At 41.2% G+C, this 26,465-nt stretch overlaps 1 protein-coding gene across 1 annotated transcript in view; it reads left to right on the top strand.

Moving 5' to 3' along the window:
• The window catches only part of LOC149149680 (histidine--tRNA ligase, chloroplastic/mitochondrial-like), a 340,861-nt gene that overhangs the window by 81,516 nt on the left and 232,880 nt on the right, over positions 1 to 26,465 (top strand). Inside the window, exons 4-5 of the mRNA XM_089440941.1 lie at positions 19,675 to 19,763; positions 19,979 to 20,108. Coding sequence (XP_089297067.1) covers positions 19,675 to 19,763; positions 19,979 to 20,108 — 219 coding nt within the window. The remainder of the gene's footprint in view (positions 1 to 19,674; positions 19,764 to 19,978; positions 20,109 to 26,465) is intronic.

Below are 26,465 nucleotides of genomic sequence, written 5' to 3'. Positions count from 1 at the left end.
GGGACTCACACCGGGACGATGATCAAAATCCCTCTCAAGGCAATCAAAGGAATGGTAGGTCAAATGGAAAAGGCAAAAGAAGTGCCGGAAATCAAGGAAGAGGACAACCATTCAAGAAGGCAAGAAATTCCAGGTATGAATCTAACACCGTTAACAATAAGCAAGATGAATATTATCTACCAGCAGCTCTATCTACCACTGCTCCCCCGGACTCGCTGGGAAATTGGCTTATTGATAGTGGTGCTTCAAGGCACTTCATTGGTTACAAAGAAGCTCTCTATAATCTGATAGAGAAGGAAACCAACTTGGAAATTGTTCTTGGGGATAATTCAAAATATCCCGTGAAAGGCGTAGGAAATATCACTCTTCAATTGAATTAGGGTAATACAATCCACTTACAAGATGTACTATATGTACCTGATCTCAAAAAGAACCTGGTGTTCATTTTGGCAATGGAAGACAAAGGCTACAAGGTGGCCTTTAGCGATGACAAGGTATGTGTATGGAAAAAGAATATTAAAGATGCCTTCACTCTTGGGTTTCGAGTTGATTCATTATATCAAGTCGGAGGAAGTCCGCTAGGTGTCATGTTTTGTGACACATCTCTTCAGTCCGAACTATGGCATCAGAGGTTTTCTCACCTTCATTATAAACTTATAAAGCTTTACCCGATGTGAGACAAATGGTGACAGGGATGCTCGAATTCCGAGTAGAACAAGGTGTATGTCCAGGATGTGCCGAAGGAAAGCTCAAAAGGGGACCATTCCCCTCAAGCCAAAGCAAGACCTCCTATATATTGCAGTTGGTTCACTTAGACATATCTGGTATGATGCCTGTGAACTGCTTGGGAGGATATTCATATTACCTCACTTTTTCAGATGATTATTCTCGCAAGACTTGGATATACTTCTTGAAAAAGAAGGATGAAGTGTTCTCCTGGTTTCGACACTTCAAAGCCTTGATCGAGAATCAAACCGAGAAGAAGATCAAGACCTTAAGGACTGATAATGGGACTGAATATGAATCCAATGAGTTTCATGACTTTTGCAATGAGGCTGGCATTAAGAGGGAGACTACTACACCATATACTCCTGAGCAGAATGGTGTGGCAGAAAGGAAGAACCGTACGATTGTGGAAGCTGTCCATGCTATGCTCCATGATCAAAGACTTCCGAAGTTTTTATGGGCCGAAGCTGCAAACACCGCTGTATATGTACAAAACTGATGCCCTCATCAAGCATTGGGTTCCAAGACTCCCGAAGAGATGTTCACTGGTAAGAAACCTGACATATCTCATTTTAGAATTTTTGGAAGCCCTGTATATTTTCATGTGCCGAAGGAGAAAAGGAATAAATTGGGTGCATCTGGAAAGAAAGGAATCTTTGTGGGCTATAGTGAAAATACTAAGGGCTATAGAATCTATGTGGCTGGTCAAAGAGAAGTCGAGATTAGCCATGATGTCACTTTTGACGAAGATATGGCTCTTAGCAAAGTAGACAATCTTCCTACTCTAAGAGGATCTAAAGAAGCTGACACCAGGGAACCGAAGGAAAAGGAAGATGAGACGATGCCTGATGTGGAAGAACCTATGGATCCTATTGATCCTCCTCCGCAAGAGCCTTCCTCTTCTAGGAAGAGGCCTTCATGGCTTAGGGGGACACTTGATGATGCTGAAGGACACATTGCACCCTAAGGAACCTTCCGTGAAAGTAAGAAGCCGAACAAGTATTAGGGATACCTGACCATCATGAGCACGATCATCCAAAATGAGCCTTCATCATTCACAGATGCCGTCAAGCATCAAGTATGGAAGGATGCTATGACCGAGGAATATGAGTCCATTATGAAAAACGATGTTTGGGATGTGGTCTCTAGATCCCAGGACAAAGCCGTTGTCACTTCAAAATGGCTTTACAAGATAAAGCATGCAGTTGATAGAAGTACGGAAAAGTATAAGGCTCGTTTTATCACTCGTGGCTTCTCCCTGAAGGAAGGTATAGACTATGACGAGATATTTGCACCTGTTGCCCGATATACCACCATCCGCTCAATCATAGCCTTTGCTGCTTCGCAAGGATGGAACCTACATCAGATGGATGTCAAAATTGTGTTCTTACATGGTTCGATCAAAGAGGAGGTCTATGTGGAGCAACCCGAAGGATTTGAGATTTATGATCGAGAATCTCATGTGTGCAGGTTGAAGAAGGCCCTCTATGGGCTAAAGCAAGCACCCCAAGCATGGTATGAGAGGATCGATAGCTACTTGATGAAGCTGGGATTCACTAGGAGTGAAGCCGACCCTAACCTTTACTTCAACGTTATAGATGACAAGCGTTTGATACTGGTGCTATATGTTGATGACTTTTTTCTAACAAGTGCGGACCCTCTCATTCACAAATGTAAGAGGGAGCTGGCTTTTGAGTTCGAGATGAAAGACCTAGGACTCATGCACTATTTCCTAGGACTGGAAGTCTGGCAGTAACCAAGGGAGATTTTCCTATCTCAAGGAAAATATGTGGTGAAGATATTGGAAAGATTCGACATGGTGGACTGCAAGCCCGTAAATACCCCGATGGAGCTTGACTTCAAGAAGTTAAGAGGTAGTGCTGCCAGACCTGTTTTATGAAATGCTACCGAGTATCGTCAACTTGTCAGAACGTTAATGTTCTTGGTGAACTCTGGTCCAGATATATGCTTTGCAGTCAACACTTTGAGTCAACATATGGTTGAGCTTCACCACTCACATTGGATTGGTGCCAAGAATCTGTTGAGATATCTTCGTGGCACAATCACTCATGGGTTGAGATACATTGCCGGAAATATGAGACTACTTGGGTATACTGATGTTGATTAGGCAGGCAGTGTGGTGGACCAAAAGAGCACTTTCAGGTGCTGTTTCTCTTTAGGATTTGCCTCGATATCCCAGATGAGCAGGAAGCAGGAGTCGGTGGCTTTGAGCACCGCCGAGGTAGAGTACATTGCTGCTAGCATGGCCTCTTGTGAGGTAGTCTGGTTGCGAAAGCTCTTCAGTGAGCTGTTTAGATTTACATTGGATACCACCGTGATCCTGTGTGACAACCAGAGTGGGATTTGTTTATCAGAGAATCTCGTATTCCATGATCGCATCAAGCATATCGATATCAGGTACCACTATATTCGAGATATGGTGCAGCGGGGAGCTATAAGGCTCCAACATATTGGTACAGATGAACAGGTTGCCGACATTCTGACAAAGCCCCTAGGAAAGGTCAAATTCTTGACTTTCTGAGAACGACTTGGTGTCGTTCAGAGACCCTCTTATGAGGGTCAAAGTATGATGTATTGAGCTTTGGGAGCTCCAGGGGGGGTGCAGGGTACTTCTTGGAGCAACATGTTACCATAGGGCGACTCACCATCCCCTGGTGGTGCACTGTGTACAGGGTAAAGTTTCAACCTTCCCCTGTGACACCTCATGGCGACTGTGGAACAGGATGATTAGTTCTCCCGTAGGCCAGGATGATTAGTTCTCCGTGGCATCCACTGGACAAGATGATTCATTCTCCTATGGACAGGGCGATTAGTTCTCCTGTCGAGGCATCCTACCCATGCAGTCTGGGACTCATGGGAAGTACCTCTCATCTAATCAATGAGAAGGGAAATGAGGATAGGGACCATAGTAGTTCTATCGATGGATGCATCGTTGTATCTAGCGTACTCCCTATGCTAGGATGACCTCCATTGATCTGGGATCAATAATACTGATCTGGGATCAGTGAGAGTGGTACACACTCTGATACTGACTTCGGGCCAGTGGAGGATGGTATGATATATCCTCGATCATTTCTTCTTCTTCATAGTTCGAGCAAATAGAGCAGAGCAACGCAGAGCAGAGCAGAGTGGGGTCAAGTTGTATAGGACAGTGCATTTGATGGATGGATAGCAGTGACAGTCCGACAGATTGCAGATGAAGTTCTCCCTAGTTGAGAGGGAGTGTTAAAATTTGCAACTAGGGCCAAACTCCATGTGGGTCACCTTATTTATGGCTGTTGATAATTTTCCTAGATTCCTCTCATCAAGAGGTGTAGGATTGATCTAAAGATCATCCGATTCCGATAAGTGTTTATGAAGATATGAATTTATTTTGATTATGGACAAATTGTCAAGGTCGGCTAGCAAACTTATGTAGGCTCAAAAGCCCAACAGTCATGTCTATTCAACCTCAACGTTTGCATATAAATACAAGGAGCATTCTCCTCATTTGGACACTTCACTCACACACATCTTCTCTCTCTCTCTCCTGCGCAGAAAAGAGTCTCTCTCTCTCTCACACGTGTGGCTGAAAGGAAGACGTCCTAGGGCAAAGAAGACACAGAAAGAAGGACGTTAGGACAGCAGGTCATATTGACTAACGTTGACCAAGCGTTGACCCTCTAGAAGTGCAGATTGGGTGTGGTTGCCTCTCCTAGGGAGGTCGCAATTTTTGGCACAAAAATCGAGGTGATCTCACCTCTGGTTTGACCGGTATTGACTGCCCTAGTTTAGGGCTGCAGTTGACTTCAAAAATCTGCATATTGACTGAACTTTTGGGGCTATTCTAGGGCTGTTTCTTCAGGCTGTTCGAGGACAAGTTGACCGGAAATTGACTAAGTATTTGAGAGGTCAATTTCAGCTAGTTTGACCAAGTTTGACTTCGCTGATCTAGGGTTTGCTGTTGCTGATATAAAATTACAGAATTTAGATTTTGTACTATTTCTCTCTGCTGAACTATTGAAGATAAAAGAAGATTTGATCAAAGGGTTTCCCCAAATTGGGGTTTGTCCCTGGCTAGCTGCCACATCTTGTGTCTCTTGTCTTGGCTTGTTTTCGATTGATCATTTAATGTTTTATCTGCACTTTACTTAATGTATATGTGATAGCTAATCTGTGGCTAATAAGAAGAAAAATAAGTAAATTTCTTTAAGCATAAAACATATCATAATTTAACAAAATAAAAGGCTAAGTGGGTCTTTATTTAAGTGGGTGAGTTAAAAAATAGAAAGTGAGAATTAAATTCACATTTATTCTCATCCCTAGATCTAAATGAATCTCAACCATTAGATCTTAGGGTAACCCAAAAGGTCATTTGGAGATTAAAAGGAGAAGAGAAGAGGAAAAGATCAATTCATTCTTTCATGAGCATTTAAGAGAAAGAGAAGAGAGAGAAAGGAGAAAATTTATGAGCAGTGAGGAAGTGAAGGAGAGAAGCAATAATACATTTCAACAAATCTGGGTAGCAACATTTATTGGCACACATCTCAAGAAAAACCGTACAATTGGAGAAATGAATAGAAATCGAGGAAGAGGGACAATAAATTATGGGCACGTTTTTCAAGGCTGGCCGTACAACATTTAATGCTGTTTTATTGCTGTAAATTTTTTTGTTTTGGCTGTTTGTTGATTGGCATGATTTTGAAGGTGGAGTTCAAGCATGGAAATCGAGATAAGTTGTAACTTGTGGTTGCTGGAATTTTTACTGTGTATGTCAGTTTCTCTGTAAAAGAATTTTCAGAAATAAAGAAGCGCTGTCAAACTGGTTTTCCCCAAGAGTTGTAGGTGGTTTTTCCACGGTCACATTGACAAAAAATAACTGTGTTATTTTCTATGTGTGGTTGTCATAATTTTGGTTTGTTTTATTTATGCAATTTCAGCAGTTGTGAAATCTTTAAATTTGTGTTTTCAGAGAATTATTGTCATTTCCAGATTTTAGAATTTTTATCATGCTTGGATTTAAAACTAAATGCATGGAGTGATAAGGAAAACTGATAACCAGAGTGGGGGTTGAAATTTCTTCATGGTATTAGAGTTTGGTTGGTTGAAAAGTGCAGTTTGGCACAACAAAGTGAAAATTACACCAAGCTGATTTTTACACAGAAAACAAAAACCTTTACCACAGATTTGAAAATTTTAGTTTGGTAGGACTGTGAAACATGTCTTTGGGTTTGAGAGTTGAAGACAGGTTGGATGGGCAGAACAACTACAGTGCATGGAAGGAGAGAATCCAAAGCATCTTTGAGGAAGCAGAAGTTTGGGGCATTATGGTAAATACCACATAGCACTGACTAGTAGTTGCTGTTGACCCTGTACAGTTGGCATAGTTTAACAAAAAGAATGCCAAGGCAAAAAGATTGATTCTAGAAGGAATCAAAGACCATGTCATTCTTCATGTGAGAGGAAAGACTTATGCACATGAGATGTGGACAGCCTTGACTAGTCTTTACCAGAGCTCAAATGAAAATAGAAAAATGGTCCTAAAGGAGAAACTGAAGGCCATTAAAATGGCTAAGACTGACAGTGCTACAACATACCTCACAAAGATCACTTAAGTGAGGGATGAGTTGGCAACCGTAGGCGAGATCATTGCACCCACTGAGTTGGTGAGGATTGTTTTAAATGGTCTTCCCAAGACTTGGGAGAATTTTGTGGATGAAATTGTTGCACGGGAAAACCTTTTCGATTGGGAGAGGTTGTGGGATGATTGCATTCAGAATGAGATCAGAAAGAACCATCTTGGGGCAGCCAAACAGGTGGAGGACGATGACAATGTGGCATTGTTAGCAAGAGGCAAGAAGGGCAGATCAAAGAAGCAAGCTTCCAACAGTGGAGGCAAAGGCAAAGGTAAAGGCAAGCAGCCGAACAAGGAGAAGGACTATTCCAAAGTCAAATGTTGGAATTGTCAAAAGTTGGGACACTATGCTGTTGTGTGTTCGGAGAAGAAGAATAAGGAAGGGAAAGACAAACCCATGGCAGCTTCTGCAGAGATAGAGAGCTTTGATCGGGAGTTTGGGTTCATAGCTTGTGAGGCCACTAGTGTAGGATCACCTGCCATACAGGTTCAGAGGGAGTGTGCATTCCCCGCTACTAGCAGAGCATCTTCTAGCATTTGGTATGTTGACAGTGGCGCTTCCCGCCACATGACAGGAGTCAGAGAGTACTTATCAGAGCTTTCAGAGGGTGATACTGATATGGAGGTAGTACTTGGTAATGACAACATTGTTAGAGCAGTCGGTGTGGGGACATTGACATTTGATAGGGGACCCAAACCTCCCTTGAAAGTGTTAGATGTTCTATATGTGCCTGGAATGAAGAAGAACCTGATATCCATCTCAGCACTTGAGGACAGAGAGTATGATGTGTTGTTCAAGAGAGTGCCGGTGCTTATATATCCTAGGGGAACTCCAGCTTCTTTAGCTAGAGAGATTGGTGTGCGCCATGCCAAGGTGTACAAGTTCCCATTCCAGCCCCTGATGGCATTGAGTACTAGCACCCGAGACAAGACCGACAATAGATCTAGCAGTTCAGAGTTGTGTGAGATTTGGCACCGCAGGATGGGGTACATGTATCATGGGGCCTTGAGTACATTGCGGGAGATCACCACTGGTGTGCCAGTTTTCAGTTCTGATCACCTTGATGTATGCAGAGGATGTGCCATGGGGAAGTTTGCCAGATCCCTTTTTCCCAGCAGTGACAGTAGAGCGTCTGGGATCCTTGACTTGATTCATACCGATGTGAGTGGTCGGATGTCTCATGTATCCTTGAGTGGCTATGAGTACTATGTTTTATTCATTGATGACCACCTAGGAAGACTTGGATTTATTTCTTGAAGACCAAGAGTAAGGTTTGTTGAAATTTCTAAATTTACTTACCCTTCATGCACTTTTTCTGATTTATTCCTACCTACTTGTTATTTTTCTTTAACAAGTTATTTACAAAGTAAATACTGAAAATAAACACCAGTGCATGCTCAACATATTATAGATCAGCAACTAAAAGAAACAAGAATAAACACACCACATGACACCATTATTTTTGGACCAATGTCCCCGGAAAAACCCAATGTGGGAAAACCGGTGCAACTATCTGAGGGTTTTCTTATCAAGCAATATCAGAGTACAATCTGGTTGTCGAAACTGGCCTGCCCAACAAAGAATTTCCTTAGCAGCTAGACCTCACAGTTTGAGAGAAATCTCCTGGCTGAAACCCTGGAAAATCCTTCCGGCAGCTTCTCAGCACAAAACTGCTCTGCAACCCCAGCGTCAACTTTCTGGGCCTCTGCGTCAGACACGCTGGCCTCTCTGGTGCTCTGCGCAGCACTTGGTTACTTCTGCGTGAGCCCTCGCTGGTTCTGTGTCACTCTCCTTGGCTGCTGCGCTGCTCTCCAGGCATAATCTTTGCCTTCTCTGTTTCTTTGTACTCAATGCCTCTCAGTTGCTCTCCCGATCACTGATTCTATCTCTTTTAGCAAACCCCATTTTAGAGAATAGAATGACTGATCACTCCAGTGTCTTCTCCAAGTGACCCTCAAGCCTCTTCTTATACTTTTCCTGTTGACATCTCAACGGCCGAGATTAAGTCCCTAATCAATGACTAAGATTAGATCTGGCTTGATCCATGTCTTTTGGACCACTCTAACACATATTCATATTAATACACATTAATATTTTATTTTCCCTAAGTTTAGACTTAGGGACTCCATTAAAAATATTAATTATTTTAATATCTCCTGATCTGTTTAGAATCTGCCCAAACCCTTTCTGGGTATTGGAGATCTCATGTGCCCCAACCTCTCCACCAAATTTCGTGGCTAAAGCACATCCAATGCTACCCCAAATCAACACTCCCTCTTAGCGAGGCCTGTGCTCTAGCAATACCCCTTACTGAGTATTACTCTGATTATCCGACATCGGTACCTATGCTGATGCTAGGCCTTCCTGCCCACTGTCCATTGCACTGTTGCCTCCTGTACTGCTGCCCATGGTTCTGCCACTGCCACTGCTGCATTTGTACGACAACTCCCTCTGCACCTGTGCTGCTATTGGTCCTTTCTCCCAGCACTGCATCTGCACTGCACCTTCTCTCATCATGCTGCATCGTGCTGCCCACTGTTGCACTACAACTCAGTTATTGAGAAGTAAGTAACTGATCTCCCAACTGACCTCCTTGTTGGGCTAGAAACACCCACTGATGTTGAAGCTCCCTCTGCCGCTGACAAGTGCTCCCTATCCCTGAACTTTGCGCTGCTGCAACAATTCCTTGCATCTCGCACCGTTGCACACCTCTCTGTGCCTTCCTGCACTGGTGCAACAATCCTATGCCTCTCGCATTGCTGTAGCCTGCTAGCTCTGCGCTGTCTCGGGACTCTTGCACTGTAGCTCTCTCTGCCGCTCCATCCGCATCCGTCTTTACCCGACTCAGCCAGTCCCGCTGCTCCTCGACGGGGCTCCCGTAGCAAGGTCTAATCCAAGAGGTTGGGTACCTCGAGGATCCTGCCCCTCATCGCCTGTAGTCCACCTGACTACAACTCGATGTCTCCCCACTTACGCTCAAGTGGTGCGTGTGCACTCATGGCACAGTGAGGCACTGCCTTAGTCTCGGAAGACTCTCCCTTACTCTTCTTCCTTGGGCACTGGGTCGCATAATGACCCATCTCCCCACAGTGGAAGCACTTGATCTTGGAGAGATCTTTCTTCTTCCGCTTCTCTTGCTTTCCCTCAGATGCTAGGGCCACATCCTGCTCCTGCTTTCCCTCAGATGCTAGGGCCACATCCTCCTCCTCCTGCTTGACCTTGATCCATTTGCTGCTGCTACCTGTCTTCGACTGCCGTCTGATCTCTTCTTGGCGAAGAGCTGCACACATCTCGTCCCAAGGTGGGAGAGTCCCTCTACCCAGGATATTCAGGACAAACACTTCCCAATCTTCCGAGACAGCATTCAGGGCTGTCCTCACCATAAGCTCCTGATCTGGTGTCGCTCCTATAGCAATCAACTGGTCTCGGATCTCATTCAGTCCTCCGAGGAAGGTGTCAATCGATTGACCCTTCTTTATCTGATACGACCTCATCTGGTTCTCGAGCAACATTCTTCTCTGCACAGAAGTATGATGGTACAGGTTCTTGAGAGCCTACCACATCTCAATTGCCGTTTCCTTCTTGGTTATATGTGGTACCACATGATCCTTGACCCCGTGAAGGATAATTCACTTGGCCCTCGCCATCGCCTCTTCGTACTTGTCGTTATCATTGGGGTCAACTGGGATAGCTATAACCTTCAAGGCGAAGTTCTTGACACGATTCCTGTTAAGCACTGATAAGATTCTGGCCTTCCAGACTATGAAGTTCGATGCTTCGTCCAGTCTATCCTGGTCTCTTACACCGTGTAGTGCCATGACTCTCCTCTTCCTTCCTGGAAGTTCTCTGTTCGACTCCTCTGAGTCTCTACTTCCCGTCTGGAAGTTCTCTTCTGGACTGTCTCTGAGTCCTGATTTCCCTTTTGGAAATCCTTCTACCGCTTGTCGAGATGCCTCCTACTCTGATCATCTTGTGCAATTGCACTGCTGATCCAGGTTCCTCGGCTAGAAACCCTCGGTAACAACTCCTCTGGCCCTGCTCTGTCAGGTATTGTTCTGATTATAGTACCTCACCAGCTCCAGTCTGCAATATTTCTGTAGCCTTCAAGACTCCAGCGACTGCCTCTCTGTGAACTGCGTCAGCCCCTCTCTGCCTCACGCTGGCTCTGCGTCACCCCAGATGGGTCTGCGTCAGCCCTGGGATGCCCTGCGTCAGCCCTCTGGCCCTTTGCGTCAGCAACGCTGGCCTCTCTGAGGCTCTACGCAGCTCCCGGCTTCTGTGTGGCTCTAGCTGGCTCTGCGTCACACTTATTGGCCTCTGTGTTGCTAGAAACAACTTCTGTTACCTCGGGACAACTGTTTTCTGCTGCTATTGCTCCGCTCAACTAATGTCTCTTAGTCCTCCTGTGATCTGCAATTCGCTCCGATACCATGTTGAAGTTTCTAAATTTACTTAGTTTATAAACCCTTCATGCACTTTTTCTGATTTATTCATACCTACTTGTTATTTTTCTTTAACAAGTTATTTACAAAGTAAATACTGAAAATAAACATCAGTGCATGTTCAACATATTACAGATCAGCAACTAAAAGAAACAAGAACAAACACACCACATGACACCATTATTTTTGGACCAATGTACCCGGAAAAACCTAATGCAGGAAAATTGGTGCAGCTATTTGAGGGTTTTCTTATTAAGCAATATCAGAGTACAATCTGGGTGCCGAAACTGGCCTACCCAACAGAGAATTCCTTAACAACTATACCTCACAGTTTGAGAGAAATCTCTTGGTTGAAACCCTGGAAGATCCTTTCGGGAGCTCCTTAGCACAAAATTGGTCTGCAACCCCAGTGTCTGCCCAATCTGGACTGCGTTAGCCCCTCTCTATCTCACGCTGGCCCTGCATCAGCCCTAGGAGGCCCTGCGTTAGCTTTCTGGGCCTCTACGTCAGACATGCTGGCCTCTCTGGTGCTCTGTGCAGCACTTGGCTGCCTTTGCGTGGCCCTGCGTGAGCCCTTGCTGGCTCTGCGTCACTCTCCTTGGCTGCTCTCCCGACACAATCTCTGCCTCCTCTGTTTCTCTGTACTTAATGCCCCTCAGCTGCTCTCCTGATCACTGATTCTATCTCTCTTAGCAAACCTCGCTCTAGAGAATGGAATGACTGATCACTCTGGTGTCTTCTTCAAGTGACTCTCAAGCCTCCTCTTATACTTTTCCTGTTGACATCTCAATGGCTGAGATTAAGTCCCTAATCAATGGCTAAGATTAGATCTGGCTTGATCCATGTCTTTTGGACCACTCTAACACAGATTCATATTAATACACATTAATATTTTATTTTCCCTAAGTTTAGACTTACGAACTCCATTAAAAATATTAAATATTTTAATATCTCCTGATCTGTTTAGAATCTACCCAAACCCTTTCTGGGTATTGAAGACCTCATGTGCCCCAACCTCTCCCCCAAATTTCGTGGTTAGAGCACATCCTATGCTACCCCAAGTCAACAAGGTCTTTAAGTGGTTTCAAGAGTTCAAAGCTCTTATGGAGACCCAGACAGGTAGGAAGATCAAGGTCCTCAGGTCGGACAATGGAGGGGAGTATACTCTTAGTGAATTTGTTGATTTTTGTGCCGAGGCAGGCATTAGAAGGGTGTTCATAGTTCCGTACTACCCCCAATAGAATGGAGTTGCAGAGAAGAAGAACAGATGCATTGCAGGGGTTGCTAGAGCCATGCTTCATGATCAGGGGTTACCTTTATTTTTGTGGGCAGAGGCCTGCAACATTGTTGTGTACTTGCAGAACAGGAGTCCACATCGTGCCTTGGGGAATGTGACTCTGGAGGAGGCTTTTTCTAGGAAGAAGCCTGATGTTGGGCACTTTCGTATCTTTGGGTGCCTTACATATTCCTATGTCCCCAAGGAGAACAGGACCAAGCTAGAGCCCACTGCAGACAAGGGCATCTTTGTGGGTTATAGCGAGACCTCGAAAACTTATCAGATTTATATTCCTGCGCAGAGGAAAGTGGTTGTTAGGCGGGATGTGAAGTTTGAGGAGGAGAGACCTTTCAGGAGGTCACGGGAGTTAGAGTATCCAGAGTCACCAGACCCTCAGGAGCAGTTGAGTCAGTCATAGGGATCCAGTGGTCAGGGATCAAGAGGTACATCGATTACAGTGTCAGGTCCATCAGTGAGCAGTGGCTCTCAGAGTCAGGTGGGTGGTTCTTCGGGCAACATGCAGGGCAGTTCGCAGAGCAGTTCACAGGGTAGTCCACTAATGGACAGTTCGCACGGTACTTCAACATCTACAAACACAAGTTCAGGGATGAGATCAGTTGACAGGCCTTCAGGAGTTCAGGTTTTTGATGATGATGAAGATTCTTTCACTCCGGTGGGAGAAGTATGCTCAGGGAAGAGGAAGCCTAAGTGGCTTCAAGATACCTTGCGCGAGGCCACATTAGTTGCTGGGCCAAAGAGATAGGTTAGAGAGAGTAAACCACGTGAGCGGTTCTGCAATGACATGGCATTGGTAACAAGCATTGTTGACTCTGAGCCTTCTAGTTATGAGGACGCAGCCAACCAGTAGGTCTGGAGAGAGGCCATGATGGAGGAGGATTCTTATATTATGAAGAACGATGTTTGGGAGGTAGTGTCGAGACCTGAAGGTAAATCAGTTGTTACTTCCATATGGCTCTACAAGATAAAGCATGCTGCAAATGGTAGGGTCGAGAAGTTCAAGGCTCGATTTGTGGCAAGAGGGTTCTCACAGGTAGAGGGAGTTGACTATGAGGAGACCTTCGCTCCCGTAGCTCGGTATACATCTATTCACTCTATTATATTGATTGCAGCAGAGATGGGTTGGAAGATCCACTAGATGGATGTGAGGACCACATTTCTCAATGGCTTCATTCAAGAGGAGGTTTATATTGAGCAACCGCAGGGCTTTGAGGTGCATGGGAAGGAGTCCCATGTATGCAGATTGAAAAAGGCACTCTATGGTCTAAAGCAAGCTCCTAGAGCTTGGTACTCAAGGATTGATACATACTTGCAACAGTTGGGTTTCATAAAGAATGAGGCTGATCCGAACCTATACTTCATTGTGGTGGGCGAGGAGCCTCTCATTCTGGTGTTGTATGTTGATGACTTGATCATCACTGGTGTAGAGGGACTCATTGAGGGCTGCAAGAGAGATCTTGCTTCAGAGTTTGAGATGAAGGATATCGACTTGATGCATTATTTTCTGGGATTGGAGGTGTTGCAGGAGGAGGGGCATTTCTTGTTGGGACAAGGGAAGTACATTGTGGATATTCTTAGCAGATTTCACATGGAGGACTGCAAACCCATGTCTACACCTATGATCACTAACCGGAAGAAGCTTCACGCTTCTGATTTCGAGTTGGTGGATCCTACTCTATACAAACAGTTGATTGGATGCTTGATGTATTTGGTCAACACTCAACCAGATATATGTTTTGCAGTTAACACTATGAGTCAGTTCATGTGTGAGCCCAGGAGAGTGCACTGGGTGGTTGCAAAACACATTCTTCGTTACTTGCAGGGGACTGCGGATTTTGGTCTGGATTATAGACAAGGTGATGGAGTGAGACTGGTGGGGTACACGGATTCAGATTGGGCAGGTTGTGCTTCAGATAGGAAGAATACTTCTAGGTGTTGTTTTGGGTTGGTTTCGGCAGTTGTGTCATGGATCAGTCGGAAACAACAGTCAGTTGCATTGATTTCAGCTGAGGCAGAGTATATGGCTACTAGTTTGGCTAGTTGTGAGGTCATATGACTTCGCAAGATGTTTGGTTTATTTGGTCAGGCATTGGGACCTTCAGTAATTTACTGTGATAATCAGAGTTGCATAAAACTCACGGAGAATCCAGTTTTTCATGACAGGTCAAAGCATATTGAGATCAAGTATCACTTCATTAGAGACTATGTCCAAAAGGGAGCTGTCAAGCTTGAGTACATTTCCACAAATGGGTAGGTAGCGGACATGAGTGGTGAGAACCACTTTCCTCGGTAAGAGGGAGTGTTTAAATTTGGGTACCAGAGGACAAGTGGTTCCCGATGGCTTTGATCTTTGGCCTAGGGAAAAGTGTACAAATTTATTTTTTACTTTTATCCTAAAGTGATTTTATAAGTGATAAAGTCAATTTAATTTAAAAGTGACTTTATAAGTGGTAAAGTTACATTCTAATTTAAAAGTGACTTTATAAGTGGTAAAGTTACATTCTAATTTAAAGGTGACTTTATTAAAGTCAATGAAGAATTAAAAAGTGAAAAAGTGACTATGGAAATAAAAGGCTAATTGGGTCTTTATTTAAGTGGGTGAGTTAAAAAATAGAAAGTGAGAATTAAATGCACATTTATTCTCATCTCTAGATCTAAATGAATCTCAGCGATTAGATCTTAGGGTAACCCAAAAGGCCATTTGGAGATTAAAAGGAGAAGAGAAGAGGAAAAGATCAATTTATTCTTTCATGAGCATTTGAGAGAAAGAGAAGAGAGAGCAAGGAGGAAGTGAAGGAGAGCATCAAGTAGACATTTCAGCAAATCTAGGCAGCAACATTTATTGGCACGCATCCCAAGGAAAAATCGTATAGCAGGAGAAAGGCACAAAAATCGAGGAAGAGGGACATCAAGTTTTTGGCACATTTTTCGAGGCTTGTCGTACAAAATTTAATGCTATTTTATTACTGTCAAAATTTGTGTTTTGGCTATTACTTGATTGGCATGATTTTCAAGGTGGAGTTCAAGCATGTAAATCGAGATAAGTTGTAATTTGTGGTTGCTGGAATTTTTACTGTGTATTTCAGTTTCTCTGTAAAAGCGTTTCCAGAAATAAAGAAGAGCTCTCAAACTGATTTTCCCCAAGAGTTGTAGGGGGTTTTTCTAGGGTCACATTGACCAAAAATCACTGTGTTATTTTCTGTGTGTGGCTGTCATAATTTTGCTGTGTTTTATTTCTGCAATTCAGCAGTTTTGAAATCTCTAAATTTGTGTTTTCAGAAAATTATTGTCATTTCCAGATTTTAGAATTTTTATCATGCTTGGATTTAAAACTAAATGCATGGAGTGATAAGGAAAACTGATAATTGGAGTGGGGGTTGAAATTTCTTCAAATTTTGGGGATCTTGTATATCCCCAACTGGCAGATGTTTCCTTTTGACTTGATGTATGATGAGCCTTGTCCCAAATGACTACTTCCTTTTCTTCAATGTCCATTGAGGTTCCTAAGAGTTATATTCTTCATGTTTGTCTGCCATGGGTTTTTTCCTTCATGATTCCCATGGTGATGTCACGAGCTCTTGTTTCTAATGCTTCCATGATGCCATGATGCATCTTATTATCTTGGTCATATCTATAGCACAAGATTTAGGAGCTTATGATAGGACCCTTTTGTGAGGGATACTATCTTACTCATAGGAGAGATTTGTTACACCCTCTTTCCTTGGCCCATTTCTTTAGCTTCCTCCATCTTTTAGGGATATGATGTTAAAATTGGCAACTAGGGCCAAAGTCCATGTGGGTCATCTTATTTATGGCAGCTGATATTTTTCTTGGATTCCTCTCTTCGAGAGGTGTAGGATTGATCTAAAGATCATTTGATTCCGACATGTATTCATGGAGATATGAATTTATTTATGTTATTAGACAATTTGTCAAGGTTGGCCAACAACCATATAACCCCAACTTATCCTCAATGTTGTATTATAAATAGAAGAGGTCTCAAGTTATTTTTGACACACACACTTCTCCTAAGATCTCTCTCCACTCGTTTGGGTTTGGTGGCTAGAGAGATCAAGAGGGAGAAGCCCTAGACGCAGTGAAGGAAGGGTTCTATACGCAGCAAGTCAAGGTGCCCTAGATGTAGTTGAAGGGAGAGACACCTAGCTGCAGTTGAAGGAGATCTAGCCATGCCCTAGCCGCAGCCTAAAAGAAGTCTTAGCCGGAGTTGTGAAGGTGCTTTAGAAGCCCTATACGCAGTAATAAGGAGGCCCTATTTCGTTGGTAAAGAGGAGCCCTGATCCACTGTTCAAATAGGCTCCTATCCGCAGCAAGCCGTAGTCAAAGAGAGGCTGCTATTCACAGTCAAAGGAGGCTCCAATTCGGTGTTCCAACTCGCTGTCAAGAGGAGCCTTAATCCGCTGTTCTAAGAGGTCTAAATCTGCAGTCAAGAAGCCCTAGCCGCAGGTCTAAGGAGGCCCTAGCTGCAGCAAGAAAAGAGCCCTAGCCGCAGCATAAAGGAACCCTGCTAACAGCGTGAAAGAGGCACGAATTAAGGGACTGTTTGGGCATCCCTTTTGTGACTGTGTGAGGCTGGTTTCTTCTTGTAAGAAGGCTGAGTTAAAGGAGCAGTGGAACAGATCTGTTGGGGTAACAAAGAATAATGTTTATGCTGCCTGGAAGCTACAAGAAAACTGTGTGTTAGGCCACAGGCCATAACACCACAGTCAAGTATTTCGTATGGGTGTTTGAGGGCTTATATATGCCCAGATCATCAACATAATCTAGGAGCTGTCTTGTGAGATAATACTGCTGAGATCAAAGGCTATTTTAATGACTGTTGGAGGGTTGTATGATGCTGCTGTAATAAGAGATGGACAGAGCCATTGTCAAGGGTTAGTAGTATTGCGTTGAGGATTAGTCAGCTAGCAAGGAGCAGCATGGTGGTGTAATCACCTTGGAGAACCTGTTGAAGAATGAGGACTGATAAGTATGCCCTCACCTGAGTTCAGAACTGCAGTCCTTGGTATCAGATTTGCAACTTCATTGTATCATCTTTATGGTGAAGATCTTTGATGTTAGATCTCCTATTTGGCAAGTCAGTATTGACTTTAATTCATTGTACTCTATCTCTATCTCTCTGCTGAACTATTGAAGACTAAAGAAGATTTGATCAAGGGTTTCCCCACATTGGGGTTTGTCCCTGGCTGGTGCCACATCTTGTGTCCTCTTGTCTTGGCTTGTCTTCTACTATTTATGTTTATGTTCTATCTACACTTTACTATCATGCTGATGTGATTGCTAATCTGAATATTGACATTGGGCTAATATGAAAAATTGAAGTAAATTCCTCTCAGCATAGAACATACCTAAATTTAACATGGTATCAGAGTTGAGGTGAAGACAAAGCCCAAGCAAGAATGAAAGAACAATCGCCGAAGACAGTTGAAAATGACAAAAGGCTCAATGGGTTCCTCGTCCCACTTCCCGGTTGAAGACAATCTCCGTGAAAAGTCTGACTATCACAGATGGAAGGTGTCTCTTGATTTGACTTTGGAAGAACAAGAAGTGTTGGATTATGTTGAAGGGTATACTCAATTTTTAACAAATATTGAACGTACAACCCAATCTTTGTTATATTAAACCAAATCTGAATAGTACAACAGTGTATGGTATACAAGATACAATGACAAACATGCTGTGCAGACTCTATGTCATATCTTGTCCTGCCGGTCCTTCGCTTCCGTACTGCTCACTAGCTGCCCCTTAGTCCTTCAAAGGACAACACATCAAGACTCCAGTAGTGGTTCCACCTAACACCGCTGCACGTCACTTCTGTAGCATGTACACGGGCTGATCTAATTTGCTCTCTGGATAGGCTTAATCCTGAGCTCCAATCTGTCAGGCTAGCAATCACCTTTGTCCATCAAGGTGCTGCACTTTGGCACCAATCTTCACCCAACCTTTAGCTCCTCTTCGTCACTTCAAGATAGCTTGTCTAGGGCTACTTTGGGCTATCAACACGCTGCCCTCCACCAGACCAATGATGCCCAATACTTCACTGTAGGTTCTGCTCCTAGGATGGACTTTTCACCTCCACGGAAAGTCCTCCAAATGGCACCCACAGGCTGCAAGGTAAACTGATCCAATACTGGTCAATATCCTTGACCCAACACAAGGTGAACATGACTCTATGTCTGCTGTTCCACCGCTGCCCTAGACTGTTCCTGGTTAGGGCACTAGTACGCTGCACCAGCCCTTCATTTGACACCAAAACAATCCTTAATTTCTGTGGTCTAGCAAGGGAAGAGGGGCCTCCTATTATGCTGCTGTTCTGGGCTCATTCCAGCTCCAAAACAACCCTGCGTTAGCACTGTTCAGAGTTGGTATGGCCTGTGGCCTACCACAGTCATCCTCCCATGCTCACAGGCCACCCGAACAGAGATCCCTCTACCACAAACCCTTCCAACAAGCAGAGTGGAGAAATTTGGCCAGAAGTGAAGATGGTTTTTTGCCACAAGCAGAGTAGAAGAAAACAGCCACAAGCCAGAAAATGATTGAAATGGCCAAAGGCCAATTTTCATATTAGCTCTAAAAAATATGTGGCCAAAGGCTGGGATCATACAGGCTTCGAGAAAATGTGGCCAAAGGCCATGAACAGATGGGCTCTGATACCAATTCTACAAACATTATATTCCTTAACAATGAAACATCCAATCTAAATAAGAAATGGGAATATATATATATATATATATTCAAGATCTCCTGTTACGTTATAAATATCAGTAAGTGGTCATGAGGATGAAGGGTTATGAACTTTAGTGATTAGTTATTATTATTGTTCTATTTATATATAACATATCAGTATATATTATATTTATCTACATTAAATGGAACTTCTGAATAAAATATTCTCTCTCATCCTGCATTGAACAAGGAAACCAAATAATGTTTTTTTGGTGGTTGTTTTAACTCATGTAAGGTGGAAAATTATACAAAGTATAAATTCAGATAAATACTAAATTTGGATCAAGGGCCAAAAGGGATCAATAGTTTACTCTAACTTCTGTTAAATGATACAGATAAAATGTTACTATAATCATATAATGTTACCAAAATAGGATCTTTATAGTTGTTCGTCAATATCAATAAATTTTTTTGATGCCATATTGTAGTTAGTGTGTTACTAATGAGTGAACCAAGGTATAAATTCAGGTAAACACAGATCAAGGGCCAAAAGGGATCAATAATTTACGCTAACTTCTGTTAAAAGATACAGATGCAATGTTATTATAATGTTTACCAAAATAGGATCTGTATAGTTGCTCATAAATATCAATAGATTTTTTTCATGCCATATTGTAGTTAGTGTGTCACTAATTAGAGAACCAAGGCAACGGGAAGAAGTTGAGTTTTAATCATGATCCATTTTAGATTGCATATAAATATATAAGAAGGGAAAATATGTTTTCGATTAAAACAAATTTCTAATTAGATGATCTCTGTTTTGGAGGCCTTTGACACAAATTGCATGTTTGCTTGCAGCACCCTTTCTTATTCATTATGTTTATTGTTACAGCTCTACAGTTTTGTAGACAAGGGTGGTCGGCGGGTGGCACTTCGGCCAGAGCTGACACCGTCTTTAGCTCGGGTGGTTATGCAAAAGGGGTCTCCATCTTGGACTCATTATATTTTAATACATTGCAAATAATTTTTCATTTGGAACAGCAATTAAATTCTCACATTAACATGTTTATAGTTGAACATTATGTCTTTTAGTAAAGAAACTTAGCATGTCCTTCTTTCATAGGAGTTGAGCAGTAATTTGCTAATGCAATCCAAGTTTGGTTCACACAACTTAATGTGCATTTTATGTTCTACAGGAAAGCATTGTCACTTCCTCTCAAATGGTTTGCGATAGGGCAATGTTGGCGTTATGAAAGAATGACCAGAGGAAGACGCCGAGAACATTACCAATGGAATATGGATATATTTGGAATTTCAGGCATAGAAGTAAGACTTTTAGCTTTGGTGGTTATAAATATAATGCATTATAGAAACAATGGGCATTCTTTTAATATGAATCGTGTTTGTTGAGTTTAATATTCTTGTAGAATGATGACACTTAAAGTGCAAAATATGTTATACTCTCGTATGCAATTTTTCCTTTCGAAATATAATCCATTGTGACATTTAAATAAAAATGGATTGTGGGTATGTGAAGATGAAGTCTTTTAAGAAATTGTTACGAACAAAGTTCGTATATGTAGCAGGATATTCAGAATATCTGAAATATAAGAATGTCCATCATGGAATGAATAATATATTTATATAAAAATGTTTGAATACAAGTGATATGAATTTGTAAGATATGGGATTGTCACAGATGAGGGCCTGCTTATATACCTAGGCAGGTGCCCCTTCATGAATGGTCATGTCCTTAGAGACATGCCTCTCTAGTATACTAATCACTATTACTATTTAATTATTAATTATTTATATTCATAATATTGCCTTCCCCTTTAGAAAAGCTTTGTCCTCAAAGCTTATTGATGAAAAGGCTTGATCTCTTTTTCTGTCTCGAATCTCTTCTCATCTTGGAATTGTCATCTTCGATGATATGAGACGATATGAACCTTTGAGTGATAAAACAAAATTGTTGAACTAAGAAGGGATCTGACCATCCTCAATCAATCTTTTGTAGAATCTTGTAGTTATTGGAAACTTGAGAAGAATTGTTATCTCAAGACTGGATTACGGTGACATTGATATTCTTTGGAATATAAGTTACTTGTTTCTTGTACGAATGAATGATATGGATTTGTAGACTTATTGAGATGTCAGCCTTTATGATTTGGGTGTCGATAAGGAGTTCTTGTGATCTAAGCTCCTCTTAACCTGTTTGTGGTGATTTCTTAGTTTACTAGAGGTATCTGATTTCCTTCAGGTATAGAAGTCACTTGGTTAATTGTTGGATCTTCACTTGAAATTTCCGTCATTTGAACTGCAACTTTTGAGTACGTCTTCACTTCAATTGGATTGGGATCTTTCTGAATTGTGGTATTATCTAGATCAATGTTTGTTCCCTTTTCTTCAACTTGAATTTGCACATCTGAAGATTTTGATGCTTTTTCTTGAATAAGTTGTTTTAATATTTTAGCAACTTCTTAGCATTCTTAAGCTTTTTTATTTGCATAAGTAGGTTTTGATTGTGATTCTTTAGACGTGAAAGTTATTCGTTTTCTAGATTGTTGACTTTATTCTTAATGTCTTTCTCCTCATTTTTTAAACTTTTGATTTGTTCTAATAACCTTTGATTAAGGTTCTTTAAGCATAAATTTTCCTCTTCTTGTTCTGATAGGTGCTTTTTAAGTTCTTTTTTTGTGACCTTATCCTTCTTATCTTGTGTGAGTAATTTTTTGTTGTGATCTTTGAGGCATGAAATTTCTCCGTCCTTCTCTATTATTTCCTTGTTTTGCTGAAGTTTGGCCATTTTGTCATCAAAATTTTTAATATGTGAATTCTCTTGATCTTTCTATTGCAATTTTTTGGTACAATGGATTACATTGTCTTGTAGGAGTGGTGTTGGGTGTTCAACTTGCAAGTTGGATTCTATTTTCTTCAATCCTTTATTAAAATCTGCATGTTGTCGCTCAAGTGTTGCCATTAATTGTTTTATCCCTTCACAAAACTTCATATCTCCTTCTAACGATTGTTTTTGTGTATCACTTTGATATTCAACTAAAGTAAAAGTTTTGTGACATTTTTCACAAATGACATTTTGATTTCTAAATGACTCTTGACAATTAGAATATCCTTCTGAACAAAAATGACATTTTGAAAAGAAACCAAGGTTTCTTATTGATTGCATCTTTTTGCTTTTTCTTCACTACTTTTAACTCTTTAATTTCAAAATTTCTTCAATACCTTTGTTTTACTTCCCTTTTTCTCTTTTTTTCCTTCTTATATGAGTTTTGAGAATATAATAATATTTTCTCTTTTCACTTTTTTTTTTTAATTATTATTTATGACCTTAAGATTATATTTTTTTTAATATAACTTTCACTTATTTTTAATTAATTACCCGTTTTTCTTTTTAAATTAACTCTATTTTAACTTTTATAAGAACTAATTTTTCCTTCTATAATAAGAATACCCTTTTTTGTAATAATAATACCCTTTTTTGTAATAATAATACTTTCTTTCCTTTCTTAATATATTAACTTATTTAAATAACTTTATAAACCTTATTTTATTCTTGTTAACTTTAACTCCCCTTTGCATAACACACCTTTTAAGTTGACTCTATGGTGGTCGCTGTATGGATATGTACGAACACAATTTTTAATTGTACGGATACGATTGCTCTAAATGGTGTGGATAGCGGTAGCATGTATAGACGTGAGGAGATGTGAACAAGAGCAGGGTGAATTAATTTTTGTATGGATGGAAACTATTTTTTTTTTTTGAATTGATTGTACGACGCCTAGAGCGGTGGCCGTGTGCTGTATAGTTGTACAATGTTATGAAACCAACTCAAGAAAAGATAGAAAAGATAGATCAACGCCTTAGAATTCAGCCTCTTCGAGGGGGCAACCTCCTTTACATTACATAAATGAACAATTCTTGGATGATACAAATGACAAAACCTCCTTTCTATATATAGGAGTCTAAGGAGTCACAATATAATCCAGCCGACCTAACAATAATAATATAAAGCCACAAAAATAACAATAGAGGGATTCTATGGGGCACAGAAATAACAATATGGGGGTAATAGGGGCACAACAATATAAATAAGGGGTATAACTACAATAGTAATGGGGTAATCACTAGTATTATAGGGACCCAACATGCCCCTCTCCTTCAAAAAAGTGTTGTCCTCAACGCTTGAGTAGTTCTGGATACTTCTGCATAAAATTCTCATCCTCCCATGTGGAATCTTCAGCGGATAAGTTCTTCCACTTGATAAGATACTCTGAAATTGATCGATTTCGTAGCTGTCGAGTTCTTGTTTCTGTGACTGCTTCCGGTTCCAATATAATTTTTCCTTCCTCGTCAAGTTCTGGCAATATTGTTTGAATTGGGAGCTTGTCACCTATAACCTTCTTTAAACATGAAACATGGAAAACTGGGTGCAATCGAGAAGCTGCAGGAAGCTCCAATTTGTATGCCATAGTACCAATCTTTTGCAACACCTTGTACGGACCATAATACTTTGGTGATAATTTATTATCCTTCTTAGCTTGCTTTAGGGACATTTGCTTATATAGTTGTAGCCGTAGGAATACCCAATCACCTACATCAAAACTTCTTTCACTGCGATGTTGTGCCTGTTGTTTCATTCTATTTTGTGCCAACATGAGGTTATCCTTTAAGAGTTGGAGGACTTTTTGTTGATGTTCGATGTGATGTTCCACTGCCTGAACCTTAGAATTTTCTCTTAAATATGATGTGATGGATGGTGGTTGATACCCATAAAGTGCCATAAATGGGGTCATTTTTGTTGTTGTATGGAAGGAAGTGTTATACCACCATTCAGCCAGAGGCAACCATTTGACCCATTGTGTCTGTTTATCAGATACAAAGCAACGAAGATATCCTTCCAAACATTTGTTTACTATCTCAGTTTGCCCATCAGATTGAGGATGATAAGATGAGCTATGAGCTAACTGAGTACCAAGACAAGAAAATAATTCTGTCCAAAAATTTCCAGTGAAAATGGGATCTCTGTCACTTACAATAATCTTTGGGTTTCCATGTAGCTTTTGAACTGTTTCCATAAATGCAGTAGAAACTGTACTGGCTTTAAATGGATGTGATAATGCACAAAAGTGTGCATACTTGGTAAGTCTGTCAACTACCACCATGATGACACTCTTTCCCTCAGACTTGGGTAAACCTGTGATAAAATCCATTGAAACCTCCTCCCAACGTTGGCTTGGAATGGATAAAGGTTGTAATAGACCCGGTGTCTTAATTGTTTCAACTTTATTTTGTTGGCAAACCAAACATTCCGCCACAAACTTTTGAATATCTGATTTAAGGCCATCCCAAAAAAATTCCTTCTTAACCCTGTGGTAAGTTTTTAAAAATCCTGAGTGCCCTCCTAAGGGAGAAGTGTGCAATTCCATAAGAATCTTTTGTTTTAGCTGGGAATTCTTACAGAGGTATAAGCGATCTTTGTACCATAACGAATCATTTTGCCAGCTAAATGTATCAGAAGTACTGGAATCTTGTTGTAGCTTTCGAATAAGTGCCCACACTTCTTCGTCATTCTTCCATTCCTCCCTTGCTTCGTTTATCCAATCTGGTTGGATAATAGAAATGGCACACAACAATGCTTCCACATCCTCATCCTTTCTTGAGAGTGCATCTGCCACCACATTTTGCTTCCCTTTTTTGTAGATGATTTCAAAGTCATAACCCAACATCTTTGTGACCCACTTTTGTTGCTCTTCAGAGGATAATCTTTGTTCTAAAAAGTATTTAAGGCTATCATGATCCGTTTTTACCTTGAAGTGTCTTCCCATTAGGTAGGGTCGCCATTTCTTAAGTGCATGGAGTATTGCCAACATTTCCTTCTCATAAATAGCTTTGCTTAAAAACTTTCCCTTGATTGGACGACTTTCAAAAGCAATGGGTCTTTCATCTTGCATTAGAACAACACCAATTCCATTTCCTGAAGCATCACATTCCACAATAAAGGTTTTTGTGAAGTCCGGTGTAGCTAAGACCGGTGCTTGGCACATTGCCTCTTTAAGATGTTCAAAGGCCTTTGTTGCTTCCGGAGTCCATGAAAATGAATCTTTCTTCAATAATGTTGTTAGAGGTGCTGCTATTCTCCCATAATTCTTAACAAACTTGCGATAATACCCTGTCAACCCAAGAAATCCTCGCAGATGCTTTATGGATGTGGGGATTTTCCATTCCTTAATGGCTTTAATTTTGCTAGGGTCTACCTTAACTCCTTCATGAGATACAATATGACCCAAATATTCCACCTCCTGGACTCCAAAGAAACATTTGGATCTTTTTGCATATAATTGTTTCTCCTCCAATAGTTGTAGCACCCTGTCAACATGTTCAACATGATCCTTCCAAGACTTGCTGTAGATTAGTATATCATCAAAAAATACTAACACAAATTTTCTAAGGAATGGTTTGAAAATTGAATTCATCAAACCTTGAAATGTTGAAGGTGCATTGGTAAGGCCAAAAGGCATGACCAAAAATTCATAATGACCCTCATGAGTTCTAAATGCCGTTTTCGGAATGTCTTCAATCTTCATTCTGATTTGATGATATCCCGAACGAAGATCCAACTTGGTGAAGTAAATTGATCCATGCAATTCATCCAGTAATTCATCAATAACAGGAATGGGGAACTTATCTTTAATAGTGAGCTTGTTGAGCTCCCTATAATCCGGACACATGCGCCATGATCCATCCTTCTTGTGCACCAATACTACTGGAGCTGAGAAAGAACTTTGACTCGGTTGAATTATACCAGCCTCTAGCATTTCTGCAACCATACGTTCAATTTCACTTTTTTGGACATAGGGATATCTGTACGGCCTGATGTTTGGAGGAACACTTCCTGGAATCAGATGAATAGCATGATCATGATCACGCATAGGTGGGAGACCTTTGGGAGTCTCAAATACCTTGGAATGATTGTCCAGGACTTTTTGGAGATCTGGAGAAATAGATGATTCCAATGTGGAAACATCTAGCGAACATAATTGTGCAATTACACCTCTTTGCTCCTTTTTTAGAAGCTTTGTCATGCCATTAGAGCTGATTATCTTTCCTGGTTTCCCTGCAATACCCCTTAATTCAACTTCCTTTCCTTCCGTAGAAAATTTGATGAAAAGTTCTTGAAAATTAAAAGCTATTGTACCCAAGGATTGTAGCCATTGGACTCCTAGTACAACATCAGCACCTCCCATTGGAATGGAAAGCATTGGGCTAGTCAATACATATTCTCCCATGGATAGCTTGATATTATGGCACTTTCCAGAGCAATTTATTGTTCCTCCATTTGCAATCATCACTTGACACTCTGGTGCTGGATATAGGAAGCAATTCAATTCTTTTGCTACCCTACAATGAATAAAATTGTGGGTGCTTCCTGAATCAATCAACACTATTACCTTTTTCTTCTTGATTTGTCCTTCTATCTTGATGGTTTGAGGAGTGGTAATTCCCGCCAATGCATTACAAGATATGGTCGGATTTATTTGTTCTTCATCTAGGCTTTGTTCCTGGAGTATATCTTCTTCTTTTGACCTTTCTTGCTCCTTTTCTTCTTCCTCTTCACAATCTATGTAGAATAATTTCTTCTCAGCACACTTATGACCTTTAGTG

This window comes from Pinus tabuliformis, chromosome 9 (assembly GCF_031772625.1).
Source record: "Pinus tabuliformis cultivar Carrire ecotype Pingquan chromosome 9, CPIR1, whole genome shotgun sequence".
NCBI lineage: Eukaryota > Viridiplantae > Streptophyta > Pinopsida > Pinales > Pinaceae > Pinus > Pinus tabuliformis.
The sequence above is the reverse complement of the archived record's forward strand: the minus strand, read 5'-3'. Positions and strand labels throughout refer to the sequence as shown.